Here is a 14,225-nt window from a genome sequence, read left to right on the forward strand (position 1 = left end):
TGAATTGCAATTTAGGATTGTGGCTGTAATGTGTCCCATTTCAATCTAAATTGAGCTACAATTGATCGGCATGCTAAAAAAATGTTTGGTCAATTGTAGCTGTAATCAAGTGTAGGTGGGTGTTGCTAATACTCACTGTTTTTTTATTTATTATTTTTTAAAGAACCTGTTCCATTACTAGAAGAAAGTCCTAAAAGAAAAAGTGTCTCATATGAGGAGTTAAGGAATAGAAACAGAGAGACACATGAAGTAGCATTAACGCAAAAGGCAGAGACTCCAGTCAAGTCTTCTCAGAAGGACGACACGTATAACAACCCGCCTGATTTGCAGCAGGGTGTGGTTTCCGCCAAGCAACATGACCATCTGGGCTACTTGCTACCGCCTGGTCCATGGGGTTGCGAATCAGGAGGGATGGGGTTTGTGGTTGAAAACACTCACGATCTGCTTCCTCCTGGCTAATGTGCCAAACTGACCTATTGGATGATTGAGGCATGCTGTTTCACGTTTTTGTGTGTGAATCCGTGAAAAAAGAGGTAAGGTTTGGGGGTATGGAGCATGCCCCTGAGCCCAAGGTGATACCCGAGTGGCCCCTTTGATCGATCTGCTTCCTCCTGGCTAATGTGCCAAATTGATCTGTCACATCTTTAATGCAAATGAGAATAGGGGAGTTGCCTGAAACTTGTCACCAGGGATCTAGGTGTGTCTTACACTGCCATTCACTGCTCTATGCAAGTTTTTTCTCTGATCAGTTTTGGTTCAAGCGGGGGTGGGAGGGAGAGAGGTCTCCTTTAATGAGTCAGACAGACTGGATACTGTGTCCTGGTTCCTCAAGAAGACAGCTATTATCTGTGACCGCAGAAGTCTTAACTGGGCATTGAGCATGGAATGAGCTTTAACAATATGTTGTGACTACTTACATTAAAGAAATCCAGTCCACCTTGGTGTAGGAGAGAGACCACTGATTGACCAATAAGAATCTGGTGTTGCAGGTCCCCATAGTGCAATTATTTTTTCTTCTCCATTGTCAGTGCAGCTTTTATTTTGGTGAGTTTTGCACACAGATGCAGAAATGTGGACTCGCGCATCCAAAAGTTCTGCAGCCACTGGTCATGAACCCAAGCCTTACCTCCCTTGGGATTTTTGCCCTTGGGAAGGATGTAAGATGACACCATATAATACACTTACTGAATAGTTGTGAATCAGCTTCTACACACAAGCAATGACATATGAACATGGGACTGTAAGGGCTGGATTCACAGGCAAGATAAATGCAGCAAACAGCAATCCTAAAATTTGTGAACTGTTATGAGACTTCACATAGACAAATAGTTATGAGAGACTCTTTTAAATACTCAAAATGTGTGACGCAGAGTTTGATGGAATGTAGGGAAATTATTTCACTGCATCAAGGCTCCTGTAGCAATAAAGTAGCACCGGGGCAGCAGGTTTTTATAATTTTTGGTGGCATCCAGAAAAGGTCCAAGGGAGTTTTGCTGTGGGAGGGAGCTTGGGGTCAGTACCAGGTACAATGGTGCCAATGGTGCCGTGGCACCAAGCCCACCCTGGGAAGGGGCCCATTACAGACCCCTTTAACCCATCCACATAGCCGGGTCTGGCCCCTCGCCTGGGGCAGTCCAGCACACAGGCCTTGCTCTCTTTTCACTGCAGTCCTTGATCTTGGTGGCAAATCTGTAGAGAATTATGGAACTGATCTAGGCGAGAGAATGTCTCACTATAAAACACTGGAAAGCTGTAAAAAAAGTTGGAGGCAACTATATACTGCCATTGATCTACGTGCAGAACTCTCACGGACATCACTGGTTTTGTGCAAAAATTTAGGATAGAATGTTAAAGATTTTTTGTTTTTTAAGAAAGAAATACTTTAGTGCATTCTTTTATACACAAAGTGTACTCATTTCCTTGAGACCCAGAAGTGTGACAGACACTGTGGATCAGATACAGGGCTGTATCTAAACTGTGCTTAGTGCAGTTTGTGAAGGAAAGAGGGGTAAAGGTGCTTTAAAGTGCCAGCTATGTCTCCTGCGTCTCACTGCTGACTAGCTGCAGACCCAGTGCTCAGAATTAAGCAAGTATCAGGGGGTAGCCATGTTAGTCTGTATCTACAAAAACAACAAGGAGTCTGGTGGTACCTTAAAGACTAACAGATTTATTTGGGCATAAGCTTTCGTGAGTAAAAACCTCACTTCTTCGAATTAAGCAATGTTCTCAGGGCTACTGTACTCTATAGTAGTTTTCAATCGCCTGCTAAATGCTTCAGCCATGCCACCTTTCCACTTAGCTATATTCTGAATAGTGGTGACTGGGAATGGGGGTGGGGGAGTGTAGCAGATGCCAATTTGAGGTAAATATTCTCTTGGCCAGATTCTACTGGGTTTATGGTGCTTTGTGCTATGGACTGGAGCAAAGTGGCTGGTGAATAATCAAGAATCTGGTTAATAATTATTCTCTAAATTCAGCTTTCTTCTTTCTCGCTCTGTGAATTATCACTAATTCAAAATAGCAGTGTGCAAGTTGACTGTATAATGGTAATAGCATAATCTCTTGTTATAACATTGTAAACCCTACTACCTGATTTTTATATTAAACACTTACTATACATAATACAATAAATCTGACAGAAACAAAACTAAGAAAGTTTATGTTTGCTGTGTCTTATTTAAAGTTTTCCAGTAATCTCCTCTTGCTTCAGAATGCCTCATGTCTCACCCATACTGTTTGCAATAGGAGTCAACCTGTGGCTTGGCTGATGACTCTTTACTGCTTCCTGAAGAGCTGGGAGCTCAATATTAATCTCAGATAGATACTATATGCAGAAGCACAACTCTGTATATATGGGGGAATTATTGACCTTGTGCATATGTAATGGTGTTTGCTGTTTGTAAGACAAGGTATAATAATTACACTTCCCAAATTGCAATGAACTGTGGAAAAGTTCCTATTTGGTGTGAGATGTTACTTATACCTAGAGGCACTACCTTTCCCCACCCTCAGCCCTACGCATGCTGACTTGGGAATATCACTGCTGTAGTGTCAGCTTTTAAGAGAGCTTCACATGCACCACTTCTAGTATTACGGTAAGTTAAAACAAGCTACAGTACATTGGGACATTAATACTCTATTACAGTGTTTGCATTAGTATATTAAAAGCAATAACACTTAACAGACCAGTGTATCCAGGACATTACTAGCACACTTTCCCCCCACCGATACCTAGTAGTTGCACTGTTATCTCCCATAGCTACTTACATTGCAGCTATTTTTGTTAAAACTAAATTGGGAAGAAAGACTACTGATTCAGGGCTTGTTTAATGGTTACGTTATTGCTAAAGGGGGTAGTGAGGTGTCGGCTTGGAGGGAGGAAGGTTTCTATGATGTAGGCAGTATCAGGTGTTTTATCCAAAACCAGAATATGAATGGTGCTGGTCTTCTTGGTCTTCTTATTGATAAAGGGATTGGCCTCAAATACCTGGTTGTAGGACTCTTCCATGGTGTAGTTTTGATCTTGGGTAGCCTGGTCCTAATTATATTAAAACATGTACTTTAGTCTCTGTAATAATAATGCAGGACCTGCCGTTTGATGGCAAGGCCCTGTTTGCTGATCAGACTGATACACGTCTGTACGGGAATACTTCATCCACCCTGCAGATGCTGGGCCTGTATGTCCCACCTGCAAAGGACAAACCCAGGCCTCAACCCCCAGCTCCATAAGCTAGGGGTAGATATGAACCCCCACCTAAGTGGCAGAGAGATCAAAGGCATCGGTCACAGTGCCAATCCCATTCGGCCCAGCAACCCGGTGCCTCGAAGGGCAAGTGCCCCGGGAAATGGCATTTTTGACTTGTTGAGGGGGGTCACCGGGCCTGTTGCCAGTGCTCCCCCGACCCTAGTGGTGGAGTCAGTCAACCATCGGGAACGCCATGGCCAGCCTGCACCCCCAAGGACAAAGACACCAAGAGACTTGATTCTTTTGGCAGGAAAGTTTATTCTTCTGCAAGCTTTCAACTTCAGGTGGCCAAGAAAGATGTGGAGAAATTGGAGAGGGTCCAGAGAAGAGCAACAAGAATGATTAAAGATCTTGAGAATATGACCTATGAAGGAAGGCTGAAAGAATTGGATTTGTTTAGTATGGAAAAGAGAAGAGTGAGAGGGGACATGATAGCAGTTTTCAGGTATCTAAAAGGGTGTCATAAGGAGGAGGGAGAAAACTTGTTCACCTTAGTTTCTAAGGATAGTACAAGAAGCAATGGGCTTAAACTGCAGCAAGGGAGGTTTAGGTTGGACATTAGGAAAAAGTTCCTAACTGTCAGGGTGGTTAAACACTGGAATAAATTGCCTAGGGAGGTTGTGGAATCTCCATCTCTGGAGATATTTAAGAGTAGGTTAGATAAATGTCTATTAGGGATGGTCTAGACAGTATTTGGTCCTGCCATGTGGGCAGGGGACTGGACTTGATGACCTCTCGAGGTCCCTTCCAGTGCTAGAATCTATGAATCACCAAGCCCTGTTGAGCCACTATGATTTTAACTTGTGGGGGTCTCTACCGAAGTTCGAGCCTCTTCTCCCGGAGCGGGACAAAAAAGAGTTCAAGGCTCTGGTGGAGGAAGGGGCAGCAGCGGCGAAAAGCAGTCCTCCAAGCTGCCTCAGACACGACGGACACAGCAGCCTGTTCTATGGTGTCTGCCGTATTCATGCGAAGGGCATCGTGGCTTCTCCTGTCTGGTCTGTCTGCAGAGTCTCAGTCTCTGAAGCAGGACCTTCCCTTCAATGGGAAAGCACTGTTTGTGGACCAAACTGATGTTTGCCTGCATGGGATGAAAGACTCCCATACCACCCTGCAAACTCTGGGCCTATATGTCCCTCCAGCGAAGGACAAACCTGAGCCGCAGACCTCTGCTCCCCCCGCTAGGGGTAGATATGAACCCCCTCCTAAGTGACCAAGGGAGCAGAGACGCAGGTCTCAGAATCAGTCCCGCTCAGCCCCACGACCAGGCCCCTCGAAGGGCAAGAGGCAGGGGAAGAGGTGGTTTTGACTTTGTGGGGTGCCACCGGGCCTGTTGTCACAGACGCCCCCCAGTTAATAAAGTTTGTGTTCTGCAACCGTTTATCTGCCTTCCAAGTGCAGCGGTGCCGTATAACGTCGGACCAGTGGGTCCTCAGCATGATTTCTAGGGGCTACACATTGCAGTTCACCTCACCCCCCCCCCCCTCCAGTACCCCCAGTCCTGGGAGGACCTTGGGGACCGGGAACATGCCGCCCTCCTAAACCAAGAGGTGGCGCGCCTTCTCAACCTGTGTGCGGTGGGGAGGGTATCAGCGGAATTTCAGGGAAAGGGATTTTACTCCCGGTACTTCCTGATCCCAAAGGTAAAAGGTGGGCTCAGGCCCATCCTCGACCTGCGGAACCTCAACAGGTTTATGGTCCGCTACAAGTTCCGCATGGTATCTCTGACCTCCATCATCCCCTCCTTAGACCCGAGGGATTGGTTTGTGTCCCTGGACCTCCAGGATGCGTATTTCCACATCCATATTTTCAAGGGTCACAGGTGCTTCCTCCGCTTCTTGGTAGGGTGGGACCATTACCAGTTTGCGGTCCTCCCCTTCGGCCTTTCCACGGCCCCCAGGGTTTTTACCAAATGCATGGCAGTGGTGGCAGCCCACCTCCGGAGGAATGGCTGCAAATTTTCCCTTACCTGGACGATTGGCTCCTCAAGGGCAGCTCTCAGTCCCAGGTGCAGGCCCAGATGCAATTCCTGCTGTCCATGTGCGCGGGTCTGGGCCTTGTGGTGAATTAGGCCAAGTCCACGTTGGTACCAGCCCAGCGCATGCACTTCATAGGGGTTCTGCTAGACGCCGTAGAGGCCACAGCCTCTCTTCCCCGGGACAGATTCGAGACACTCAAAAGTCTCGTAGCCTCAGTCACGACCTTCCCCGTGATGACAGCAAGGGTGTACCTTCAACTCCTGGGTCACATGGCAGCATGCACGTCCGTGGTGCGACATGCCAGACTCAGAATGAGGCCCCTCCAACTCTGGTTGACCTCCCAGTATTGCCTGTCAAGGGACAGCCTGGACAAGGTAGTCACGATGCCACCCAACGTGGTGGCTGCACTGCAATGGTGGTCCCTCCCGAGCAATATGCTAAATGGGGATCCCCTTTCAGGACACCCCTACCTCACTAGACTTGGTGTCGGATGCCTCGGACCTGGGCTGGGGAGCCCATATAGGGGACATTCAAACCCAAGGCAGGTGGTAGACCTTGGAATTGTCTCTGCACATAAACATCAGGGAACTCAGGGCAGTATGCCTGGTGTGCATAGCGTTCAGTTTGCACCTTCGTGGGAAGGTGGTCAGAATCCTCACGGACAATACGTCCGCGATGTATTACATCAACAGGCAGGGGGACATGTGTTCCTCGGCCCTGTGCCAGGAAGCCCTGGACCTCTGGGAGTTTTGTATAGCCCAAGATATCTTCTTACGGGCCTTCCACCTACCCAGTGCACACAATGTGCGAGCCGATCACCTCAGCAGGGTGTTTTCCCACCAATACGAGTGGTCACTCCACTGGAAGGTCGCCCATCAGCTCTTCCAAGAGTGGGGAGCTCCCTGGGTCGACCTCTTCACTATCGCCCAGAACAGGCGCTGCCCCCAGTTCTGCTCCAGGGCAGGGGCAGAAAGGGCTGCGATCTCAGACGCATTCCTCCTCTGGTGGTCAGGACAACTGTTCTATGCCTTTCCACCCTTCCCACGGATAGGAAAGGTTCTGCAGAAAGTAAGGGCAGACAGGTCTAGGGTTATCCTCATAGCTCCGGATTGGGCCCATCAACATTGGTACGGGACCCTTCTGCAGCTTTTAGCGGCCCCCCCACGAAGGCTGCCGCTTCGTCCGGACCTCCTCTCCCAGGACAGGGGATGCCTTCTTCATGCCAACCTGGCTGCGCTCCACCTGACAGCGTGGCTGCTCCATGGTTAAACCAGCGGGAGGGAAGGTGTTCGGAGGATGTGTGACAAATCCTGCTGGAGAGCAGAAAGCCGTCCACACGGCAGACATACCTTGCCAAATGGTCTAGGTTCTCCAGGTGGGTGGGGCACCTCCCCGTCATCCGCATCCCTCCATCTTATTCTCGATGACCTCCTGTCCCTTAGGACCCAAGGACTAGCTCCTGCCTCCGTCAGGCTTCATTTAGCAGCCATTTCGGCCTTCCACCCTCCAGTGCAAGGTCAATCGGTGTTCTCCCATTTTTTAAAGGGCCTAGATCATGCATTCCCGTACACCAGGGTCCCGGTCCCACAATGGGATCTGAACCTAGTGTTATCCTGCCTCACGGGTCCTCCCTTTGAACCCTTGGCCACATGTTCCTGGTCTCACCTATCCTGGAAAGTGGCTTTCTTGGTGGCTATCACCTCAGCCCGTCAGATCTCGGAGCTTAGAGCCTTGACCTCGGAACCCCCATATACTGTTTCCCACAAAGATAAGGTCCAGCTTCGCCCACACCCCACTTTTCTCCCGAAGGTGTTCTCCACCTTCCATATGGATCCATATTTTCTGTGTGGCCCGTTCTCCTCTTCCCTTCCATGAACATCCATAAAGTCACAGAGTCATAGAGTTCAAGGCCAGAAGGAACGACCATTTCATACAGTCTGACTTGCTCTATACCACACCACCTGGCACCCGCAGACCAAACCCAACAACTGAATTTAGACTAAAGTGTCACAGCCCTCAGGAGACTAGACAGTTCTGTGCCACTGGCAAACAATAGGAGAGACCGAGGGGCACCAGTGCCCAAGACCCCTGCAATGGCAGGGAAATGATTGAGATACACCCAGAAAATCCTGGCAAGTGAACCACACCACACGCTGCAGAAGAATGTGAACCCTTTACACCCACTCCCCCCAAGGTCCCTGCCAATCTGACCGGGGGGAAAATTCCTTCCTGACCCCCACATGGCAATCAGTTAGAGCATGTGGGCAAGACCAAGCCAGCCAAGCTCCCGAGTGAGAGAGAATGGCTCATTGCCACGTCAGAGCCCTGGCACATCCCACCCAATGGCCCATCTGCAGCTAGGGCCACCCCGATGTTTCAGAGATAAAAAAAAAAAAAAAACCTCCCAAAATACACCCGGGTTGTGGGGGGTGGAATCCCTTCCTGACCCCTGCCAGTGGCCAGATGAAACCCTGAAGCTTTTAGGACCATAAGACATATGCAGCAAATGAGCCCCAGGGCTGTTGAGCCCGGCCCCCCCACCATCACAAGCAGCCCCATCTTACAATCCCACTCAGCTATGTGTCCATCTCGCTCTTCAAACTAATTCAGTCATTTGCCTCCCAGAACTCCTATTGGGAAGCTGCTCCAGAACATCACTCCGCTGACTGTTAGAAACCTCCTGTAATTTCTAGCCAGTCTCTTCATCTCCCACATGCCCAAATGTACACCTGAGCCAGGCTAACACAGTCTGGCTCTTTGTCCCCCTCTAGTGGTTCAGCCACAAATGGTGGTTTATAAGACAATGGGCCCAGTCCCCAGCTTGTGGCAATGGATATACAGCTCCATTGGAGGCAGTAGGTCAGATGCACCGATGCTGAAAATTGCTTTAGCGCCAGAGTCATTGGAACTACACTGATGTGTTGCAGATCTACCCGAAATCTCTTCTCACCTACCCCAGTCTTACACCAGTCTGACTCCTTTGGTTCCAACAAAGCCACTCCTGATTTATGCACACAAGCAAGACAACTCCCATCATTGTTTTCAGTGGCCATGGAATGGGTGCATGTGGCTAAGCAGTGTAACGGATATTGTTTTGGCACAGAATGAAAGTCTGATTCCTCGCACACACACACTTTACACCCATTTACTCCACAACTGAACCAGATTTTCTACTGGTGTAAATCACTGCAGTGGCAGTGACATCAATGGAGTTAATCTGGATTTGCATTGGTGCAACTGAGATCAGAATCAGACCTGTTTGTGTTCAAGCTGTGTGGTCATGGAAATAACTGACATTTATGAACAGATACTATGTGAGCAAACTTTAATTAGATAAAGACATAAAAATTAATTCTTGGTGAATTACCTACACCCAGTCAGTCTCCTCAGGGCAGCTTTCATCTCCTTGTTCCTCAGGCTGTAGATAATTGGATTCATGATTTGTGGCAATACGGAATAAAGAACAGCCACCACAAGATCCAGAGCAGATGGGGAGCTGGAGGTGGGTTTCAGGTAGGCAAAGGCCCCAGTGCAAACAGCCAAGGAGACCACAGTGAGGTGAGGAAGGCAGGTGGAGAAGGCTTTATGCCGTCCCTGCTCAGAGGGGATTCTGAGCACTGATTTGAAGATCTGAACATATGACACAATCATAAAAACAAAGCAGCCGAAGAGTAAACACACACTAAATGCAAGAACCCCAACTTCACTCAGATATGAGTCAGAGCAGGAGAGCTTGAGTAGCTGTGGGATTTCACAGAAGAACTGATCCACCATGTTGCCTCCACAGAAAGTCAATGCAAACGTGTTCCCAGTGTGTAGTACAGAGTAGAGAATCCCAGTGATCCAGGCACTAGCTGCCATTTGGACACAAGCTTTGCTGTTCATCATTGTGTCATAGTGCAGTGGTTGGCAGATGGCGACATATCGGTCGTACGCCATGATGGTGAGAAGGGAAAAATCTGCTCCCAACAAGAAGAAGAGGAAAAAGACTTGGGCAACACATCCAGCATAGGATATGGACTTTGTGTTCATGAGGGAGTTTGCCATGGATTTGGGGATGGTGACAGAGATGGAGCCAACGTCTAGGATGGACAGATTCATCAGGAAGAAGTACATGGGGGTGTGAAGGTGGTGGTCAAAGGCTATGGCCATGAAGATAAGAAGATTCCCCACCAGGGCTACAAGGTAAATCACAAGAAACACCACAAAGTTCAAAATCTGCAGCTCCCGAACATCAGAGAATCCGAGGAGAAGGAACATGGTCACGGTGGTTCGGTTGGACATTTTCTTTCTCAGGAGATCGTGTGATGGTTGCAGAGAGAGGGACAAGAGCAAAGGACAGGATTAGATCATTAAAATAACTCTCCTTTTCTGAAAACCACCTTAATTTCCTTGAGTCAGACCCTTAGCTTGTGAAGATTGGTGTAATATGGGAATGAAGATGGAGAAAACAGCCCCACTGACTCCAATGGAGTTACTCCTGTTTTACACTGGGGTGAGAGAAAATAGAATCAGCTCAATAGACTCCACAGCGGTTACTCATAATTTGCACCAGGGTGATAAAGTGGAGAAATTGGAACAATTGCTTTTGAGAAATTTGTATTTCAGAGGTGGGTGAACTCTGGATAAAGGTGTATAAATGTTACTATCCTCAGTTTTACAATCGGAATTGGGGGCCTGTCTGGTCAGATTCTGTTGTCAGGGACATGGCATGGAATTACTCCCCATTTATACTGCTCTAAACCGGAGCAGCTTTTTGCATGGAGGTGAGCAAACCCAGCCATAAATATACAGAAAACTCGAGTCATGAATACGGCTCCCTTCCTGCTTCTCTAACCACTCAACTAAACACCCTCCCAGAGCTTGGAAGAGAACCCAGGAGTCCTGACTCCCAGTTCGCCCCCTGCTCTAACCCACTAAATCCAACACCCCTCCCAGAGCTTATAACACAAATGAGGTGTCATGACTGCCAGTCCCCTCCTCTAACGACTACATCAGACTGCATCTCAGCTTCTGTGCCAGTGACTCTCCATTTCCATCAGGAACAACTGTTGCGACTGATAATGGAGAGTCATTGGGCCAGGGTAGGGGTGTGAGAGTGATTCTCCAGCGTGGTCCTTGGGGCACTCACCGGGTGTCTGGAAGAGCCACGTTCAAGTCCCTGCTCCAATGACTATTTAATTCTTGATACAAAGTGGAGCAGCTTCAACAGGAGAGATTGAGACAGTCTCATTTCAGAACAGCCCGTAGCCCAGCAGCGCAGGCACTGTCCTGTAAAGTGGGAATTCAAATCCTTCTCATCATCAGTCAGAGGGAGAGATTGAACCTGAGTCTGTCACAGGCCAGCCAAGTGCCCTAACCACCCAGCTTCAACTTATGAGGAGTGCCTGTCCCACAAGTACCCTTTCAGCAATTTAATAGACAGAAGAAACAAAAAACTGAGAACTAGACACAAACTAATAGAGAGATACAAGATTCAGAGAGTCAGAGAGAAACACAGAACTAACACAAACTAACGGGTAGATAGAGAAGTAAAAACAAACTAATAGAGAAAAGTAAAAACAGACACACAGCAGTAACAACAAACTAATGTATACAGAGAGAAAAGTAACAACGAGCTGATAGTGTTTGTCACAATTTTTGGACAACTTTAATGTAAACTCTTCAATCCATTCTAAAAAATATGTGTGTCAATTTGATCAATTCCCCCACTCCCAATAGAAGGAAACTGAGGCACAAATATTCTGCCCCCTCTTTCCTAAAATAACTGCTTTGGACTGCCTCAGTTTCCCATGCCCAAATTGAGCTAAGAGTGAAAGTATTAAAAAAAAAATCTGTCACTAACAATTTCATCCTTAAAGAGCCTCTCTGTCACCCCCAAATATATTTCATTGCAAGAGCAAACTTACTATGCTGGTCTCTGAGATGTCTTTTCTCCTCCAGCTACAGACTGCAATTGGTTACCCCTCTCTCTCTAGCGCCATGCACACCGCTCTATCAATCTATCTCTCTATCTTATGCCCCGATCACTGTATTATGAGGCCATTCCCCCACCACACTGAGGCTGAGCTGCTGGAAATACACTGAGATCTGTGCTGTCTGCAGATGAGCTGTGTGTCAAAAACTTTGGTGCTGCGGGAAGGTGATTTATCCGTGTCTGTTTTCTACGGGATTGTGGGACTCACTCCCTGGAGCCCTCAACAGCCCAGAAGCAACAGTTAATTTCTCTTCCCCTCTACTTCCCTGAAGAGTTTCCAGAAACTAAAATAATCACAATTACAATGAGGCAGCAGGGTCTAGAGGAAAGATTGTGAGGCAAACACTAAGGGCACACAGGACTGTACTCCAGACATCTGGCATCAATTCCTAGCCCTGCCACTGACCTGCTGTGTTACCTTGGGAAAGTCATTCCTTGGGCTGTCTTTTCCTTCCAACCCTTTGTCTGTCTTTTCTACTGTAAGCACCTTGGGCTGGAGACTGTCTTGCCTAATAAAATGGGCCTCTCATATCAGGTGCAACTATCAGGTAATTACTTAATTATTAAAAAGCTAAGAGTCAAGGTGTCCTGACATCCGATGCCAACTATTCCCCTTACTTTGTTCAGTCACTTCACCACTCCATTCCTCAGTTTGTCATCTGTCCAATGAGGTTAATAATTACAACTTGGAGGATAATTCATAATTGTTGGAGATGCTCAAAAATATCTTCCTGTCAAAACAGCTTTTTTAAGAAAAATTGCTTGTCATTGAAAATAATTTTGGTGTGGAAAAATTCATTTTGAACTCATTTTTCTATAGGTTTTTGTTTGTTCGTGGGGGGAAGTTGTTTTTGGTTCTGTTTTTATAAAAACCTGGAGATGGAAAACTTTTTTGTATATTTATTCAGGTTTTTGGGGAAAAGTTTTCAAAATCAGAAATCTTTTCCCAAAATTAGAACATAATTACGATAAAGTGGCATGGTACTAGAGAAGGTTATTGAAAACCAAACACTTTTCAGTCTCCAGTTTCATTTTTTTGCCCACCCCCCATCCAAAAGCAATATTATAGTATGTTTGTATGAAAACAAAACAATGATATTTCCCACAAAAATATAATTTTCATTTTTGACCAGTTTTAATAATAAGTAATTAAAACTAAATTAAATGCACATGAGTTGATGTGGGTGCAACATTCACTGCACTTTTATTTAACAGCATCTGCTTATCATAGGAACTTTCTAACTGGGTCAAACATTTTGACCATCCAGTCCTGTATTCTGTCCCTGACAGTGGCCAGTACCATCTGATTCAGAGGAAAGTCTACAAGGTGCTATAGAGGACAATTCTCGAATAACCTGTCCATGGTGGTGTCTCATCATCATTAGCTAGTGAATGGTCTATGGCGTGAGGACTGTGAGTTTCTACCCCCATAGAGTTTTATCTACTACAAAGTAACTGCATGCTCTCATTATCCAGATAGGCTGCAATATTCAAAGGAACCTACTGGATTTGTGTGCCGAAATCCCATTGGCTTTCCACTAGAGAGGAGTGCCCAGCTCTATTAATCCCCTTTGAATATCTCACTTAGTTTATTATTAATTGATTATTTTGTAGATTCCATCACTGACAACTTTCAAATCAAGATTGGATGTTTTTTCTAAAGGATCTGCTCTAGGTATTATTTTGGGAATACTCTCTGGGCTGGGTTATACAGGAGGTCAGACTAGACAGTCACTATCATCCATGCTGGCCTTGGAATCTATTAATCTAATTTGAATTCCCCCAAAAATGGGGGTGGGGGAGAAATTAGCCAAAAACCTCACAAAATTCTATATTACTATGAATTATTTCAAGAAAGTTTGAAGTGTTTTATTGGAGTAAGAATTCTGACCCTCTTCCCCATTTTTTGACCAGATCTTTTAAAACTAATTCCGGGAGATTTAAGCTGAATTAGTCAGCACCTCAGAGTTACACCTCTCCACCTCTCCCTTGGTGATGTAGGTTATTTTGTGTTCCTGGAGGGGCCAACATGACCAGTGATGGGATTTTCAAGGTTGCCTATAGATATTTGGCCACCAAAATTCCAATTAGTTTTAATGGGAATTGGTCATCCCAGGCCCCTAGGTAAAAATCTCCACCTATAGGATTACGATCAAAACCTGCAACACTTTTCTGGTGGCATTTTTAAGGCTATTATTCGATATTTTTATTAACGACTTGGATAACGGAGGAGAGAACATGCTTATAAAACTTGCAGATGACACCAAGCTGGGAGGGGTTGCAAACATTTTGGAGGACAGGATGAGAATTCAAAATGACCTTGACAAATTGGAGAATTGGTCTAAAATCAACAAGAGGAAATTCAATAAAGATAAGTGCAAAGTTCTTCTCTTACCAAGGAAAACTTAAATGTACAACTCCAAAATGGGGAATCACTGGCTAGGGGGTGGCATTGCTGAAAAGGATCTCGGGGCTAGAGTGGATGTGAGTCAACAATGTGATGTAGTTGCAAAAAAGGTTGATATCA

The 14,225-nt window shown here is 46.3% G+C and overlaps 1 protein-coding gene across 1 annotated transcript; it reads right to left on the reverse strand.

The window, feature by feature from the left end:
- Positions 1-9,084: 9,084 nt before the first annotated feature.
- Positions 9,085-10,005, reverse strand: LOC135974743 (olfactory receptor 14A16-like). The gene has a single exon (XM_065563262.1). The coding sequence runs from the start codon at positions 10,003-10,005 to the stop codon at positions 9,085-9,087; it is 921 nt and encodes a 306-aa protein (XP_065419334.1).
- Positions 10,006-14,225: the final 4,220 nt, after the last annotated feature.

The sequence above is a fragment of the Chrysemys picta genome, chromosome 12, assembly GCF_011386835.1.
Source record: "Chrysemys picta bellii isolate R12L10 chromosome 12, ASM1138683v2, whole genome shotgun sequence".
NCBI classification, from domain to species: Eukaryota; Metazoa; Chordata; order Testudines; family Emydidae; genus Chrysemys; species Chrysemys picta.

Excerpts from the sequence above, each read along its gene's own strand:
- LOC135974743 (XM_065563262.1), bottom strand. The coding sequence starts at position 10,005 with ATGTCCAACCGAACCACCGTGACCATGTTCCTTCTCCTCGGATTCTCT.